The 18,831-nt window shown below is 39.5% G+C and overlaps 1 protein-coding gene across 3 annotated transcripts in view; it reads right to left on the reverse strand.

Annotated features, from left to right (window-relative positions):
* Positions 1–18,831, reverse strand: part of TRHDE (thyrotropin releasing hormone degrading enzyme) — a 209,829-nt gene that overhangs the window by 161,617 nt on the left and 29,381 nt on the right. For all 3 annotated transcript variants that reach the window (XM_064655637.1, XM_064655636.1, XM_064655635.1), the window contains exon 3: positions 8,035–8,161. In XM_064655637.1, coding sequence (XP_064511707.1) covers positions 8,035–8,161 — 127 coding nt within the window. The remainder of the gene's footprint in view (positions 1–8,034; positions 8,162–18,831) is intronic.

The following is an 18,831-nucleotide window of genomic DNA, read 5'->3' on the forward strand; positions in this document are numbered from 1 at the left end:
TCTAACACAGTATCCTCAATGATATAATTCATCTTTTTTCCAAACCCTTCTATGTTTGTTTTTCCACCATGCAGCTCTGAGCTCTGTCTGCATGTTAACTTTCATAGTGCCATACCATGCACAGAAAGCAACTCTCCCAGTATCCTGACATACAGATCCTATCCTATAATAAAGACCACTGTTCCCATTGCCTATACAAACATGAAGTTCATTGTGGACACAAGGCCTAAGCTTTTTTCTACATACACTCCTTTAAGACAAAGCTAGAGCTGCTGGTGTAAAAGGTTTCAGCTGCTGGTCAAAGTCTCTGATGAACCCTGTCGACTGTCATATCTAACAAGTGATCAAAAATGTTCTTCAAACTCTCTTAAAAATAAAGGGAGTTCAAAAGCTGAACATGGACAAGAGGATCCTGATCCCCACAATACTATTTTGCAGGAGAAATCAGTACTACCCTTATTCATAAGTGAATGTTTCTGGTCAAGAACAGTATGATTAAGCTAACAAAAAGACAATCACTAGCAGCCCTGAAGAAGACAATCAGGGATGAGAGCTCTGCTCAAGCAGAGTGAAAGGAGCTATAATGAAAACTACTTCACCCACAGCTATCTAGAAACTATTTTGGATTCATGTGCTTTTAGGCATTTAACTGTCTCATACCAATAGAAGTTCACACAGTTTTCTGGTGATTCCCATAACTTCTGTGGAGTTTCTGTCTGCCAGAGATCTTAACTTCATTTTATAAATCCTACAGAAGGATTCACCTCATCTTTTAGCTATTTATGAATCAGAGATCAAATTTAAACTAGCCAGATTAGTTTCCTCTCTCTGTAGTCAACAGAGATACCTTTACTGGTACCTCTGCATTGAAGATCTTTTCCTCCCAACTCATGATAAATGCCTTTTCTGAAGGCATCTAGTTTCTCACAAGGTAGAGAACTAAGAATAGATACTGCAGAAATTCAGCGCACCCACTTCTACATTGGTACTAACTGCTCAAATGACATACTGAAGAGCAGCTTAGGAAAAATCTATTTACATTCAGATGAAGGATTCTCTTGGCTCAAAAAAAGCCCTGACATTTCCAGGGAATCTTCGACATCCTGTTACCCTCTCATAACAGCATCACCCGCTTTTTTTTTGCTTTTTTTTTAATTACTCATTTAAAAGCAAAGCTGATTTAACTGAGTAGCCAGTGGGGACAGTGTCAGATTCGGTCATCCTCTTTTTACTATGGCCTGACTGAACTGCTACTGGCAATAGTGCTCCCATCTGAACACTTTCCTTGTTTGAGAGGTACGGCTTCTATACATGCCACAATTAAGAGGAGAGGAGAATAACTAAATAATGAAAGGAAAACGTTTCATTCAGAAGAGGATTATTTCCATCAGGGCCCATTCATCTTTATTCTATACAAAGCTGCTTTATTCCCACACATATCCCATCTCCTGCAAACAATATCAGACTTGCCATGCCAAGGCAACAGAGAGAGATCAAGTCCCTTAACAAACTTCCAAAACCTGATACAATGCCTACTGTGAGCTGTATTAAACTCATTAATGGAAATAATTGGTTTACCACTAAAATTAGTTTAGAGCAATACAGTAAGTCCTAAGTGATGGCTATTTTTTCCCTTCTTTCTTAATATCTTACTGTAGATTGATTTTCTATGCGGTTTGTTTCAGTCTAGTAACTCACAGTTCCTTCTCATATTTCAAAGCATTGTTATGAGAGAATACATTGCTTTTCCCTATGGCTAGAGCTGGAATTTCCCCCCTCTCCCCGGTGTCCTGATCAGTTGCTGTTTCGGTGTACTCATAGCTTAGAAATTAAAAAAAAAAAAAAAAAAGAAAAGAAAAAATACACCACAACCCAAATCTCAAAACGGAATCTTTATAAAGGCCCAGGTAGAAGTGACATAGTTCACTCTGCATAGGAATGACCTGTATCAACAAATAGTCCTCTATGTGCAGAAGCATTATGCTTCTTTCAAGTAGTTGGTCAAAGAAAATAGTAGGCTTCAATTCTCCTGCCTAAACATGGGTGACAACCCAAATTGAGATGCTCAAAGTTATTTAAAGAAAAAAAAAAGGCATGTGAAACTGTCAAGTATGAGCCAGCCAGGGCCCAACAGAATCTCATCTGGAAGCCAGCAGAAGCACCAGCTTAGAGTTCTCAGGATACCCCATGGCACTTAACAGCACTTAAATCAAAATTAACACTAGTCCTCACACACGGCAAGTCACCTGGCCAACATACAACAGCATCCTAACACTTATTCTGGGCCTGCAATGACTCACATGGCACTGGCAGCAGCAGTCTCTCTCACCAAAATATTAACTGTCAACAATCAGGGAATGGAGCACAGGTCCATGATTTTCATTTAGAAATCAGAACAGTCCCTTGTTAAACTTCTTCTTTCTAATGGCTGAGCTATATTTTACATCATAAGCGAGAGTTTAAATTCTTCAGTGACACACTTTAAAAACCAAATCCTGTTCTCCCAAAGTACTCCAAGAGCAAATGTTAATGATGCAATCTTGTCTTCCACTGTGCAGCATGTTCACTAAACCCCTTGGAAAATTGTTTTCTGAGACTTTGCATTCACAACCTCAAAGCATTTTAAGCAGCATAATGAAAACAAGACCATATAATTTTTGCATGAACCAGGTAATTAGTACCTGAAACATACCTATAAGGGAAAAAAACCAAACCAGACAAAAAAAAATCCACATAAAATATATCAGATTAAATTCCAAAGTTTACTGTACAGCAAATCTACAGAAAAAGAGTTTAAGAAGTCTGGGAATGTATTTCTCTTTGGGGTGCTGGTGGATGAGAGGCTGGACATGAGCCAGCAATGTGCACTCACAGCCCAGAAAGCCAATTGTATCCTGAGCTGCATCAAAAGCAGTGTGGCCAGCAGGTCAAGGGAGGTGATTCTGCTCCTCTACTCTGCTCTCATGTGACCCCACCTGGAGTGCTCCATCCAGTTCTGGGGCCCCCAACACAAGAACATCAACCTGTTGGAGCAAGGAGGCCCATCAAAACGATTAGTGGGACAGAGCACCTCTCCTATGAAAGAAGGCCTAATTGGGATTGTTCAGCCTGGAAAAGAGAAGGCTTTGGGGTGACCTTATTGTGGCCTTCCAACATCTGAAGGGAGCCTACATGGAAGACGGAGAGTTTACAAAGGCATGTAGTGACAGAACAACAGGGAATGGCTTAAACTGAAGGAGAGTGGGTTTCAATCAGATATGAGGAAAAAATTCTTTACTATGAGGGTGGTGAGGCACTGGAATAGGTTGCCCAGAAAAGTTGTGGGTGCCCCATGCCTGAAAGTGTTTAAGGTCAGGCTGGATGGAGCTTTGAGCAACCTGGTCTAGTGGAACGTGTCCCTGCCTATGGCAGATGTCTTCGAACTATATGATCTTAAGGGTCCCTTCCAATCCAGGCCATTCTATGATATTTTAACAGTGCTTTTAATAGTCCTCTCACAAATTACAGTAATTATAAATTACGTATTGATTCATATTCACTGACCTCAAGACAAAACAGCTAGGGGATTTTCATCCAGTCTTTCTGTAACATATGCAGTCATGCCCTAAGGTAGATTCTTCAGTTGTTCATTCTCTACGGGGAATGAAAAGCTGTCTGAGAAATCCAAGTTCTTACCAATCCTATTCACAGCTCTCCACCACTAAATGTCTCCTTCTCAAGTCTGCGCATCGTGAAGGTTTAAGGGCGTAGATGACAAACTAAGCTCAGGGGTTAATAAAACATTTTTCCTCTTACTTAGGCAGCTCAAAAAGGAGACTTTGCCCATATAAGATTCAAACCATCCAAAGGAATATCTCCTCTATTGATGAATAAGGAAGCTAGGGCAATCAGCTTGCTAAGTTAGACATGCCAGTTGAGTACCTAAACTTAAATGAATCCAAGCAAAGCATCTTTGGGTCAGGTACTTTATGTCCAACCCTTGAGACATCTGAGTTCCTTCACATTGTCCACACTGGTTATGCTAATTGCATGGATATTTAAATACAGTACTCAGAATAAAATGAGTTGTAAAACCAGTTTTCAGAGAAATAGCAAACACATCCCACTAACACAATGATATTGCAATGCTGTTAAGAGGAGGCAAACCGAGGCCCAGAAACCCAAAAATCTTCATACAAATGGCTCATTTATGTACCGTACATGAAGCTTTTGTAGCCTTTCATAATTAGAGCCTTATAAAGTTCCCCAGTTCCAGTACATAAAGCATTCTGGAAAAGAGATTTTGTGGCCCTTTAATAAAAACTCTGGAAGGGAAACGGGAAGATTATGAACGTATTGGATACCCTTGCCAGCTCAGACAAAAAGACTGCTTTGCTCAGTATTCTCTCCAACAGCAGCCAAAAACAGATGTTCAGGAAAGAATAAGACCAGGGAAGTACAAATAGCACTCACTTGAGTATTTCCTAGCTTCTGTTTTCAAGCCATGGGATTTTTCTCCCATGGAGCACCTTTCCAAGTACTTGTCCATGTCTCTCTGGACTTTTATAATCTTTTTGCACCTACCATCTCTTTTGATAAGGAGTTGCACAAATCTACCACCTGCTCCACTAACAGTGATCTTTTTGTGTTCTTTGTACCTGCCACCTGCTAACGACACTGGGTTACCCTCCAGTCTTGATTGGAAAAGGCAGTCAGCCCTCACACTTCAAATCATTCACAACTGAAGAGTCACAACTGTCCACATGTAAAGAGTGCTTGATTACCTTATCATTCCCCCTCATGTGAGTTTTACTCTGACCTTTGAAGACTCCATTTTGATGTGGGTTTTTGGCCTGGTTTTCTTTTTTCCTTTTAAATTTTTAAGCTGTGTGCACTTCAAAAGAGCAACTGGTCAGGACTCCAGAGGGAAAAACTCCAGCCTTGAAGATCCTCATAAGAAAAAGCTCTATGCATACAAACCATTTTTTGTGTATTGCAAACTGGATTAAAAATAATTATGTGATATAAATACAGAAATATTTTATATTCACCAGCCATAGGAACACAATTAAAAACCCTTCTGCATATCTTTTTAGATTAAATAAAACCCAATACTTTATCTACCCATCATTTTAACTAGTGTTTATAATGATATTATAGTCTTGGGAAAAATCTAGGTTTTTTATAAGATCTGACACATTTTTTAGACATTAAATTCATATAAAAATTATCAGTTTGAAACCCTACACAAGCACCTTCCAGTTCAGAGTATGATGTGGGGGAAAAAAAGCACAGACCTACAAGCTAAGCAGAACTTTTAACTGTGGAAATCGGTGATTCAATTCCCAATTCACATTCATTAGCAGACTTCACATCAATTGGTAAGCACATCTATTGTTCCAGGACATTCAGAAGCCAGTACAGGCCATATAAGATCTAAAAAATCTTGGCCACAGCCATCTGACTGCATGTAAGCACAGTACGAAAGTCTAGTCAAAAACAGTCAGGAGTCAAGAGTGTCAGGAGAAAGTGGTTCTTGTAGAGAACACTAGCCAATTTATTACAAAATCAGATGAGGAGCACTAGTTTCAAGTGCCAAGGATCCTTGGAAATGGACCTCAATGAATAAGAAGGGAACAAATTAACATAGACCTCTCTGATATAGCAATACATCTGAGGAGCCTAAATGTCCTCAGATACTCCTACCGCAGAGTTCAAATGTACCACATAGATGACCAAGTGCTTTGCCAAGGCTTGTAGGTCCCTTTTCCAGGGAGGATCACCTGTGGTTGCAACTCTAACACTCACATCCCGCAGCATTACACCACTGACACTAACAGTGTGACGCTCAGTAGTTAGTACAGCACCTGCATAGTGAACTGGCCAGTATTTCAACAACAGAATTATTTTGTAAACATAAATTGTGCTTTCAAACAAAATTATTATATTTGCTTAAGTTCAGTTTTGCTAGAGCTGAACAATATATGAAACAATTTTTTTTAAAACATCTATGTTTGAAATGGAATATTTTCTACAAAACTGATGCTGACATTAAAAAGCTTTCTGAAGTACTTTCTTCATTTTTCACTCCCACTTTCACATTTGGAAGTGAAATGAAAAACTCCTAAAATGTCCCACAAAAACATTATCATTTTTCTTAAAACCTCAATAAACTATTCAATCCTTTGCAGAAGTGACAGCAGTGAATCAGGTGAGTGTCTTAAGCCTGACGAGCCCAGGTGCATTTTCAGTATCAACATATCTTCCTATGCACATGGTTTTTCCACTGCTGTCGCTAATGTTGTTTTGACTTTTCATTTAGAAAATTCTTTAATACTGCTGCAAAATCCCTATCATAATAGACTACAGTGTCGCCATTTTTAGTCCTTCTATTCACCCATCAGACTATTTTTTCTACCCTTCCATTTTCCCATTTAAAAAAAATAAAAATTCAGTACTCTTTCAGGTTAAAGACAACAGCACATGCTTAAATATAACAATCAGTGATTGGACAAACTGGGAACAAATATACCTGTATTCATATGCAAAAAAAAATTTCAAAAATATTTACATCACTGAGAGAGTTTTGAAACCTTTCTTCCTATATTTACAATAAATAAATTTAACCTTATTGTCGTACACAAAACTTTTGAAATGATTCTCTATAGTATCACTACAGAATAGCTAAAGTTTTCAAGCAGTATTTCCTATTAACAATTTCACTACAAATACTTCATGAAAAAACACAATTTTACTTGTGACTGTGCCTTCTGTTTTTTTCCAAAAAGATCTAAACTGGAACACACTCATTTTCAATCAAATATTTTTAAAAGATAATGTCACAGCATAATGACAATGAATACAGCATGCTGAGTTTAAAGACCATATGTTGCAATTTTGAAAGATACTCTGAAGCAGATATAGTCACTACTGTCTGCTGCTAGCTGGCATCCTCAATAAACTACCTGAAGTAATGATGTTTTGATGGAACTAGATGATATTTAAGGTCCCTTCCAACCCTTTCTGTTTCATCTTTTATATTCATCTTTTATATTATAATCAAGTTCCTGATTATTTTTCCCTGCTAAACTTTTGGCCCCTGTAAGCCTATAACTTCCTTTACAAATCATCATTACATACCTGAAGTCATGTATGAAAGCATACACAGAAAGTTTGTGCATGCAATACCCTCATCTAACAACATCAGTTACTTTATCCATCTCCTACACCATTAGCTGAAAGTCTAATAAAAGCTACTCAGCAGGCAAGAGATTTAATGAAATAAACCCCAAGTTCCTGGGAGGAACCTGTGGTTCCAACTCTAACACTTCTGATCAAATAGAAGCTCTCTTTCTGCTGCTGAGCAATAGATTTTTCTGGATCTTGATCAAACATACTCCAAAGGAGGGAGGGTGTAATAATATGGTGTAAGGTATTTAAGTGTGTAGGAGAAAAACTGATTGTGGGAAAAGGGAAGATGAGAAGAAATTATTTTTAAAATGTAATAGAAATTTCTGGGGTCACAGCAAAACAAGTTCACAGCAATTCTTTCAATAATCAACAAGACAATTAAGCTTGTCTACTAATCATCATTAATAAACCACAAAAGCCATAAAAAAACCAACAAAAAACCCCAGTCTTGCACTGTTACACGTTCCCAGTCTCCACAAATATTTTCTCTTCTGTTCCCCATCTAAGGCTGAGGCACCAAGATACATATATTGCAGAACAAATATCTCCCAGTGGCTATCTAATGGAAGTAAGGACCAAAATAGACACTATCAAAAAAAAAAACAAACAAAAATCCCCACCAACCCACATAACAGTGAAAGGTCTCAAGTATTGTCTGTTTCGTGATCTTTTCAGTTCCAGGATGGAGAAGGAAAAATTTGGCTTCCATTCCTCTGCAAGGAAAAATTCCTTATTGATTCTTCTAAATTAACCCAAATATTTCTTACCTTGAAATGTAATACATTACAGTCTTAAAATTGCTTTAAAATAGCTGACTTAATCTCTCATTTCTGGACAAACTTCACATTCTGAAGAAAATCTTACCTAATTTTGGCAGGGAATAGGGCACTTTAAAATAATCTTCATAAAACTCAATGAGACTCCTTGTAATATTTAGAGCATAGTCCCCCGATCCTCTTCTGATTGCATCAGGCCTGGCATATAACCGTACCTGTTAAAAAACAAAGCAAAAGACCAATCATTTCAGCATCTGCCTTTTAAATCTATCATATCTGCAGAAATGAATTATCCTAAGGTTGCTGTGACGTGGCAGGATTATTACCTTAAAGCCAAATATGACTGTCATACATTTCTCAAAACATGTCATAGCTGAAAACCAGGACTACCACAATTAAAGTTACAAAGTTTAGAAGTCACAACCTCCTCCTAATTGCTTGTGTTGCCAAATAAAAAACTTAACACTCCTTGCATCAAAATAAATATTTGAAGAAAACATGTGTTTGCTAGAGATATGATGGGAGAGTGGATTAGTATAATGGTTCTCTGCCTACACTGAATGTAGGCAGAATGCAGTGACTCAGTAGGAGAAAAGTTCATGGTTTGTTAAAGGCACATTATATCAAGCCCTGAAAATATTAGTAGACTGTGAAGAAAAGAAAATAATCATTCTCTTTTCTCTGGCAATGACACAGTTACCCTCGATGAGCTTTGGGAAGATTGCAAAAACAACCATTTATAAGCTCATTCATGTACACAAATAATTAACATTCCTGAAACCTCCTTGACTGCTTCAGGTCTCTGTTTTCAGAAAGCAGTAAATCAAAGCTGTTTATACACGCTACAGACTGCTCTGTTCAGTATAAAACAGCTCACATATTTGACTACCTGGAGTGAACTAACTGAAAAGAACTCACCTTCATAATTCTGCATTCAAGTCTGACCCTGATTAAGAAGGTAGCAGAAAGCACTTCTTGTTTTTTCCCTCTTCCCTGTCCTTACAGACCTTAATGCTTCCTTAGTGCAAACACAACATACAGCCAAGAACTGTTAACCAAGAAAGGGACAGAAAGGAGAGTCACTTTTCACTCTCCCTCCTCATTCACCTGATGAAAGTAGTGTGTGCTTTGTCTCTAATAACTGGCAGAAGGTCTCTCCCTGCAGTACATAACGACTTGACACAAATGAGACTCTACTAAATGTCAGTCCTAACACTTTCTGTGGTAGGATTAAATCCCAGCCAGGGTTCTGAGGAAAGCAGTAGGGCAGAAATCAGAAAATAGCAATGCAAACATGAGGGAGAAATGTCAGCTTTGGAATGTTTCTAAACACTATTATGGACCAAGAAAAGCCAATGCAATTTTTTGCTTCAGTGAAAGCATTACCAAGTATTGCTTTACTACTGAAAGTAACCAGTTCAGTTATCCAAGTGGAAACCAGATATCAAATATTGTACCTATCAATTCTGTTGTAACCCGCTATCTCTTTGTTTTCAGTATGCAGACACATTATTTGCTTCATTACAGTGCCCATCTTTAATCTTTGTGTTGTATTAGACTCAGTGCACCATCAACCATACATAGTTATCACTTGTAATGTAAAACAGGTAACGATGTAACCTAATGAGATATGTAATAAAGCAGACTTCCTATAATCGCCACCTGAAAGAATATAAACCATTATCTGAATCCCTCCAAGTCACTATTTTTGTTCATTGCTTCCTTTCAAAGTTAACAGTAGCATGTACATTAAATGTTCCCTTATCTGCTAAATTAAATATATTTTTTAACAAAACAGATATTAACCACAGAGATGCTAATCCAAATGTCTCAAAACCTTTAGTTTGTTGAAGGATGTTAAGAATCACAATTAGATTTGTGATGAACACTGTTTTGTATCATTAAACCTTTATACACAATTTTGCATAATTGCTTTACTGGCACAGCTGACTGTACCAGCAAACTAGGAAAAAAAAGTCAGCCAACCAAGTATGCAAAAAATCATTCAATTTGACAGTGGCCAAATGCATCCATAATAATAAATATGACAACTGAAGAGAAGAAAATAATAGGTAGATACAAGAAAAATCAAGGTTCAATTTATTGCATTACAATGTGTGTCTTTTGGCAAATGCAGAAAAGGTATTTAATAGTGTCTGAGATAGAGCCAAGGTACCAAAGCTCAAAAACCACAATGCTGCAAACTTTCATTTGTCTCCTGCCTAACACTAAATACAGTTTTATTTTGCCCATAAAGTTTCCCTCTGTCTCTCTGCCTGCCCAGAACAGCTCTGGACTGCCAGGGCCCCATGGTTCACACCAAGGTCACCCCCAAGCTGGAATACACTTCAGAAATTACCTGTGCCTTTGTCCAGGTCTCTCAGGGATTTTGAGGCAACAGGTATTGCCAAAGCAGCCAGATATCTTCAAATGTTGGGTCTGCTTCTGCTTTTCACCCAACAACCACTGAACATGAAACATATGGAGGAACCTTAGACACACCATCACAGGCCTATCCCTGGCCTCAGAAAATTCCCTGTTGGTTAGCAGAGGGCAGGGACAGAGGGCTACCACAGGGGACAATCTGGACACTCTGCCTGCCCAGTTAGCTGTTCTGGATGACACTTTCTGAGGTATCATTCACAACACAAGGAGCTCGGTCCAGAGTCTAAAGTCTGGCACCTATAAGCTCGAAATTGAAGTCCACTAACTTTCACACACTGATGTCTTTTAATGTGTATGGGCTTACTTTGACCATAAGATATCTTACTGCCAAATCCATCAAATAGGGACTATATTATTTCCTTAGCTTATAAGATTCTGAGTGTAAAGTAATAAAGACTGTAAAGTCTTCATATACTGCTCCAAAGAGGAGCTTAAGTAAATAAAACAGAATGAAGATTAAGATATGAGATTTGTTTAGAATAAATTGCTTGCTGGTTTAGTATTTTCATTTCAAAAGGCAGGTAGGTTGTGTTGCTTTAAAACTGTGTTGGACTGAACAATAATGCCTAATTATTATATACTTTCCCACAGGCTGATTGATCACTATACTAAGAATTCTATTTTACAATAATTTAAATAAGAGAAAAAACAAAATCTTCTGCAGGGTCAGGCCTAAATATAATAAATAAAAGCACTGCATGTTCTCCTACAAAAGATAAATAGCTTTCTTGCTTAGGTGCACAATTCATCACTCACTGCAATGGCACCTAGTACCCTGCAAATATCAGTGATGCTCTTTTTCATAATCTTTGCAAGATTAGGTTAGACTATAATTTTCACATAAGAAAGTAAACAAAGAGAGACTAATACTAATTCTGGGTGCCATTCTGGACACCTCTCAGTGTCAAGTATACTTAACAGTTTTGTTCCACATACTTAAAGCACTGTTCCAATTATATCTTACTGCAGTGGTGAACACTTTATACAGCTTTGAGTCTGGCCACAAGTGCCATAGTTTGGGCATTAAGAAAATAAGTAACACATGATTAATGACTAAATGAGACTGTGTCAGTTTACGTGATTTACTTGGCATTCCATAGCAACTCAGTTGGCAGTGGCAGAGAGGGAATTCAAAGCAGGCATTCAGCCTCACTGCCACCTTACAACCTGCACCATGCACCCTCCGTATTTGGGAATTAATAAGGTAGGGACTCTTCAGACAACACGCATATTCACAGCATACTGGTGGTATTCTGATGCAGCATAATTCCCTGTGTGCCTCAATGACAAAAATATCAGAAAAATATTATGAGGAATCATTTTCATAATGACACTGTCACAAAACCTAAGAATATAACTAAGTTCACACAATTAACCTAAATTCTGGAGGTTTTTCTTAGCTCCTTTATACCTACATTTGCAACCACTACCAATTTCTCAACAGAAGTTCTGATTACTAAGAAAAAGAAATACAGGTTCTTTTGTTTCTCTGTCAAATGGAACCAGGCTGACCATCTCCTTCCGACCACAAATTTGAGCAAGTAGGTTTGTACCTTCAGCCCTACAACTCAGATCTCCCTGTTACAAGACACAGCTGTTAATAACTCTAGAAGTTACTAGAGATCCCAAATGAAATCACTGCAATGTATATTTTCTCATTCTTTCCTGAAGTGGGCAAAAATATGAGTTGTTTCCTCTTGTTTGCCTTCCAGAAGCCCTCAAGCAGTTTCACAAGAACTTTAAATAAAGACAATACTCAACCACACTCAGATAATATCTCAAAAAAAATCATCCTGAAAGATTACTTAAAAAATATTAGCAACCTAATTCAAGTTCTTGGAATTATTTTGGCACCATTATCAGAAAAAATACTAAAACATTCCTGAAATTTGTATGCTAAATTCCACGTATTTTATAAGTGATCAATAGCCTACTTCTCTATAGTTAGTCAAAAGTATTTGCTGTATAAAACAGTGTACTTTTACAAACAATTTGTACATTTTACCACATTTTCTGTAGTCTTCTTTAATATTTCAGCATTTGTTACATAAGTCAAAGAAATTTTAAAAATATTTGTAACACTAGGTTGCCAGAAGAGATGAACGTGATTGTAAAATGAAAACTGTTTCCCGAAGTGAGGGACAGTAGCGATATATGCTAAGAAATGTGCAACATATGTAAAACCTAACTGAAGTCAGGTTAATAACTACAGTGCATGAGAAAAACCTTCCCGTCTACAGCAGGTAAAAATTATCCATCAAAAAGAAAGTTAGCACTTAAAAAGAAAAGTGCTTTCCTTGTCTTATTACTTCAGAATGCTTCAAAAAAAATATGAATTAGTAACTATATACAAGATATAATGGGTAAAATTCTGACAAGTACAATTGTAGATAGCAACAAACATCTTTATTTCCGGAGAATAGTATATTCACTAAAAATGTTTCTACTGTACCAAAGACTAGTGATAATTTCAGCACATAATAAACAGAGGAATGGGTTCAAAAGAAGTAAAACTCTTCTGTTTTGACATGTTAAAATCACTACTTTTTTCTTTACCTTTTTTTTGGCATTAAAATTTAAGTGTGTGAAAAAGAGTATAGAATGAAAGGGATGAAGAATGGTGTAGTGGGTTGACCTTGCCTGGATGCCAGGGCCACCAACCCACCGTATCACTCTTCTTCCCAGTCGGACAGGGGAGAGAGAACAAGATGGAAAATGACTCATAGGTTGAGATAAGGCAGTTTACTAAAGTAAAAGTGAAAGTTTTGTGCATGCACAAGCAAAGAGGAAAATAACCAGGTTTATTCTCTACTTCCCATTAGCAAATGATGTCTGGCCACTTCCCAGGGAGCAGGGCTTCAGCATATGTAGTGGTTTCTCAGCAGGAAACATTGTAAACAATGAATGTCCCCCCCCTTCCTCCTCCTTTCCGTAGCTTTTATACCTGAGCTGATGTCATATGGTATTGAATATCCCTTTGCTCAGTTTGGGTCAGCTGGCCTACTTGTGTCCCCTCCCAGGATCTTGCCCTCGATTTGGGTGGGAAGAATGTTACAGCACTGATGCTGTGCTCAGCAACAGCCAAAACACTGGTGCATTATCAACACCTTTCTAGCTACCAGTGCAAAGCACAGCACTGTGAGGACTGCTGGGAAATTAACTCCATCCCAGCCAGATCCAATACAAATGGTAAGGAAAAACGTGCAGTCATTTTTTCACATTATGCGAAATACTTCAGGTCAAACCAAAGGGTTCTGCAATGCAGGTAGGAGGAACATGGAATACATTCAACATTTTGATCATGGAAATAAAAACTCATTACTTAGACATGCCTAATTGCAAAGAGACTGTTGTCCCCACCATCTACCCTAGAGGAATTCACTAAAGATAAAGGAAGACCAGAGAGAACCATAGTATGCTCTCCCTCTGGCACTAGAAGGGAGCACTAAAAACCTTTGTGAGAAGTGCCATAAGCCTGCCAACCTACTTTCCCAGGGAATCAAGGAAGTTGATAATCTGGCAGAAATCAAGATGTTACAGCAAGAAGTTTGCAGGCCTGCAGAACCAGAGCCCACCACCTACTTTAGAATTTTTATGCACTTATACATTTGAAGTCTACTCTTTAAGACATTATTCTCTATGCCACCTTCTAGTTCATGTGTGCATTCTCTTTGAAACGTTCTTAGAATGGTGTTATCTTTTTAGTGTCACCTAAAGACATTTTTATTCTTTTATTTATTGTTACGGTACAGTTTGCTGATCACAATAATCCCATATAATAGTCTGCATTCATTCTGCAAGGCAACTTTCCTTTAAATGTTTAGCCATCTTTTCCATGTTTTAAGACCACTCCAACTGCCATCCTCTATGCCCCAGGGGAATCACAGCTCACTGGATGCGAAATACTCCTCCAAGGAAATGAAGTGCACCTCTGTTTTAGCAAGAAAAGACTTGTGAAAGCAGATGGTTCATTGGGCTCACACGGCCTAAAACAATACCCATTGATTTCAAGTGAATGACTCTTGTTAACTACGGGGGCAAGAGACACAACTGGTCCTGCCGCTGGGCTAGGGACACTTCTGCCAAGGCAACCTTCACCAACAGCATCCACCATGTCTACAGTCCATGTTTTTAGATCACTGCTTGAACAGTCCTTGTTATGCAGTTGCACAGGGGAAAAAAAAGCAAAAAAAACCCAGTCCTTTAAATGGTTGTACTTTGGTCATGGCCACTAATAGTTCAAATCACGAGAGGTAAGACTGGACTGTATGTTTCTATCTCATGTAGTATAAGGAGAATAGCTCTCTGAATCTTGAAAACAGCCGGATGCAGAATATACACAGCAGTAACCATTTGCTGCATCAGGTACAAGGCCAGCTTTGTACAGCATAGAGAATAATGTCTTCAAGAGTAGGCTTCAAATGTTTAAGTGCATATATAGTTCTAAAGTAAAAGGTACATCAGGTGCAAGGTCAGGACAAGGGGAGATGATGCATATATAATCCTAACCCTTGCTTCACATCATCTAATACCCCAGACGTTGCCACCCACATCACTACACAAAACCACTCCTAAAGGCACCCACATCCATGGAGAGCCTTTCCCCAGCCCTGAATGCTGTCACATCACATATGCCTGTGGAACCAAAAGAGATCTGAACCTCTCTCTCATTTACCTCGTCACTATTGCAGTATCTCTCCAAGCAAACATGGCTAATGTTCCAAGCATGGCATATATCTATTTTCCTAATGTCTCAATGTCCCCTCGACTTTTCTTCTGTCTTTGTTCCATTTTGCTGCATGTACTTAAGTCTGAACAGACTGGGAGCAAATGGGGGTATGGAAATGGAGCAAAAGTCTGCCAATAACCTTAGATCTTGTTTTCTCAGGCAAGTATGGGAATCAACACAGGAATTCACTTCACAATTAATGATAGTTACCCTTCCCACCTACTTCACAGAGAATTACTGTCAGGTGTTATAAAGCAGCTTAGAGTGCTTTCCCATTATGAAACAGATGTTTCTGCACATCAACTGGTGTCAGCAAAGCCATTCTGGGAATAACGTCTGTCCTTTAATCCCTTTCTCAAAGCCAGCAGTAAGCACTGTTCTTGGGATGCCCCTCCAAACTAGCTCCAGTCCTCTATGTGACTATACCCATGGGCTCAGCCCAGTGCTGGTGCATCTGGGATCCCACAATGATTTAAAAATCTCAGTTCAGAAAGGGCTTATGCATAAATTCAATTTTAAATACGTGTTTAACCTCAAACATGCCTTTACATGTTATAGTTACAGAAGACCCTAACATTTCAACAGAGCAGCCACTTACAAACTTTTTAAAGGGGGACAAAACAGTCTTCTGCTCTTTATTTCAAGATCTGTAATACTTCAGCAGCAAGTGACACCCTCAGATAAAAAACACATGCATTGCCTCTGTTCCTAAAAGCTTCAATTTACTTGATAATCTGAGATCTCTTTTATCATTATTTTGCTCACTATTTTAGGCACAGGTATTGCTTTTATTATTGTTACAGAGATAAAGATAGGGTCACATTACGCATTCAATATAGCAGACAGATGCCTGGATCCAACAGTCTTGGCTGAAAACTCCCTGCATCACTTCTGCAAACAAGGCACTGCATCTCAAATGGGTTTTTAAATGTGATAAATTCAAAATAAATAACGCTTCACTACATACGCAAACAAGCTACAGGCCAGATTCCACTAAGAACGTGCATGGATTGTTTCACATGTGCGCATAACTCCACACATTTTGTGTGTGCTCAAATGCAATAAATTTTACAACAGTGACGAGTGAAGGAGAGAAAGAGAGAGGTAGTTGTAGTGAAATATCAATTCTGCTGTAGTGAACATAGTTAAATGTGATAATAGGAAGAAATTACAGAAGAATGTCTTGTTTCAATCTCCTATTCATTATTCATCATGGACAATACTCAAAAAAGACTGCATGGTACTGAAATGTGCTTACTGAATACCGAAGGGACAGCTCATTTTTATAAAGAGATTACTCTAAACTGAGCAGTCACATACAGCACTGCACCGAGCCCTAAATATTTTAATAAATTTGGGAATTTTTTTTAAAGGTAGCTGAAACCAATGAGCATTCAATGACCTGATACTTACTAAGGAAACAGCTTTGCTAGAGATTGGATGGAATTTTTTTAAAGTAAACAAACACTGTCTTTGAATACTCATTCAAGACTGTTTTAACAAACTAGTTAAAATAAGAAAAGCCGTCAATAAAAAAAAGTTTATATGATAGAAATGGTCACTGAGGGAATAGAGAGATGTCTCAGGAAACTAAACACAAGCATTGCGGTACCTGAACACTGTTGCAGAGCAAGGGGAAAGAGGCTTTGAACAGATATAGTAGATCATAGAATCATAGAATCAACTGGGTTGGAAAAGACCTCCGAGATCATCAAGTCCAATCCTTGATCCAATACTGCCATGGTTACTAGACCATGGCACTAATTGCCACATCCAGTCTCAGCTTAAAAACCTCCAGGGACAGAGAATCCACCACCTGCCTGGGCAGCCCAGTGTCTGATTACTCTCTCTGTAAAATATTTCTTCCTAATATCCAACCTAAACCTCTCCTGGCACAGCTTAAGACCATGCCCTCTTGTCCTATTGCTGGTTGCCTGGAGGAAGAGACCAACCCCCACCTGGCTACAACCTCCTTTCAGGCAGTTGTAGAGAGTGATGAGGTCTCCCCTGAGCCTCCTCTTCTCCAGACTAAACAAGCCCAGCTCCCTCAGCCTCTCCTCAGAGGACTTGTGCTCGAGTCCCTTCACCAGCCTCGTTGCTCTTCTCTGGACCTGCTCCTCATTATCCTTCCTGAACTGAGGGGCCCAGAGTTGGACACAGTACTCGAGGTGTGGCCTCACCAGCACTGAGTACAGGGGCAGAATCACTTCCCTGGTCCTGCTGGCCACACTGTTCCTGATCCAGGCCAGGATGCCATTGGCCTTCTTGGCCACCTGGGCACACTGCTGGCTCATGTTCAGCTTCTTGTCAATCCAAACTCCCAGGTCCCTTTCCGCCTGGCTGCTCTCCAGCCACTCTGTGCCCAGCCTGTAGTGCTGCATGGGGTTGTTGAGGCCAAAGTGCAGGACCCGGCACTTGGCCTTGTTGAACCTCATCCCGTTGGAATCAGACTGTCTCTCCTGCTTGTCCCTCTAAAGGTTCCTCTGCAGAGCCCTCCTGCCTTCCAGCAGATCAACACTCCCCCTCAACTTGGTGTCATCTGCAAATTTGCCAATGGTACACTCAATTCCCCCACTTCCAGATCATCAATAAAAATATTAAGTAGAACTGGGCCCAATACTGATCCCTGGGGGACACCACCAGTGACCGGCCGCCAACTGGATGCAGCACCGTTCCCCACCACTCTCTGGGCCCGGCCCTCCAGCCAGTTCCTAACCCAGCACAGAGTGCCCCTGTCCAAGCTGTGGGCTGCCAGCTTTTTCAGGAGTATGCTGTGGGAGACGGTGTCAAAGGCTTTGCTGAAGTCCAGGCAGACCACATCCACACCCTTCCCCTCATCCAGCAGGCAGGTCACCTGATCATAAAAGGAGACCGGGTTGGTCACACAGGACCTGCCCCTCCTAAACCCGTGCTGGCTGGGTCTGATCTCTTGTCCATCCTGTAGGTGCTGTGTGATTGCACTGAGGATGATCTGCTCCATAACCCTGCCAGGCACTGAGGTCAGGCTGACAGGCCTGTAGTTTCCCGGGTTCTCCTTGCAGCCCTTTTTGTGGATCAGTGTGACATTCACCAACTTCCAACCTCCCCAGTGCGCCAGGACTGTCGGTAAATGATGGAGAGTGGCTTGGCGAGCTCTTCTGCCAGCTCCCCCATCACCCTTGGATGGATCTCATATGGTCCCACAGACTTGTGAGAATCCAAGTGGCTCTGCAGGTCGCTAACTGTCTCCTCCCAGATGTCCAGATGTTCCTAGATAAAACCTTGCAGCATGACCCTCAAGGAGAAAGAAGTGAGAGAAACTTAGAGGGTGACAGTGGACAAATGCAGGATATAAAGCAAAAAGATTTGTCAGGTATTTTCAGACTTGTGAGAACGGGGGAAGAGCTTTGTGCAGCCCCTTTCTAAATAAACGTGACCACATGGGACAAGCATCTAGTTGCCTCATCAATTTCTCATCTGAACCAAAACAAATGTGACTGCTCCAGTCAAAGGTGCAACAATGTATTCTACCAGGAGGAAAAACTGTCATGCAGACATGCTACAATTTTTAACTTGAGATCATAAAATACTTTGGAAAGTTAATGAGCTGCACTTACATATAAATCCAACCAGTGCTCAACTAGCATACAATAAAATACTGACTATGTCACTGACCACAGTGCCATTAAGATTAATTTAGAGCACTTAGAATCTGTATCATCTTGTTGAAAT

Source organism: Pseudopipra pipra, chromosome 5 (assembly GCF_036250125.1).
Source record: "Pseudopipra pipra isolate bDixPip1 chromosome 5, bDixPip1.hap1, whole genome shotgun sequence".
NCBI classification, from domain to species: domain Eukaryota; kingdom Metazoa; phylum Chordata; class Aves; order Passeriformes; family Pipridae; genus Pseudopipra; species Pseudopipra pipra.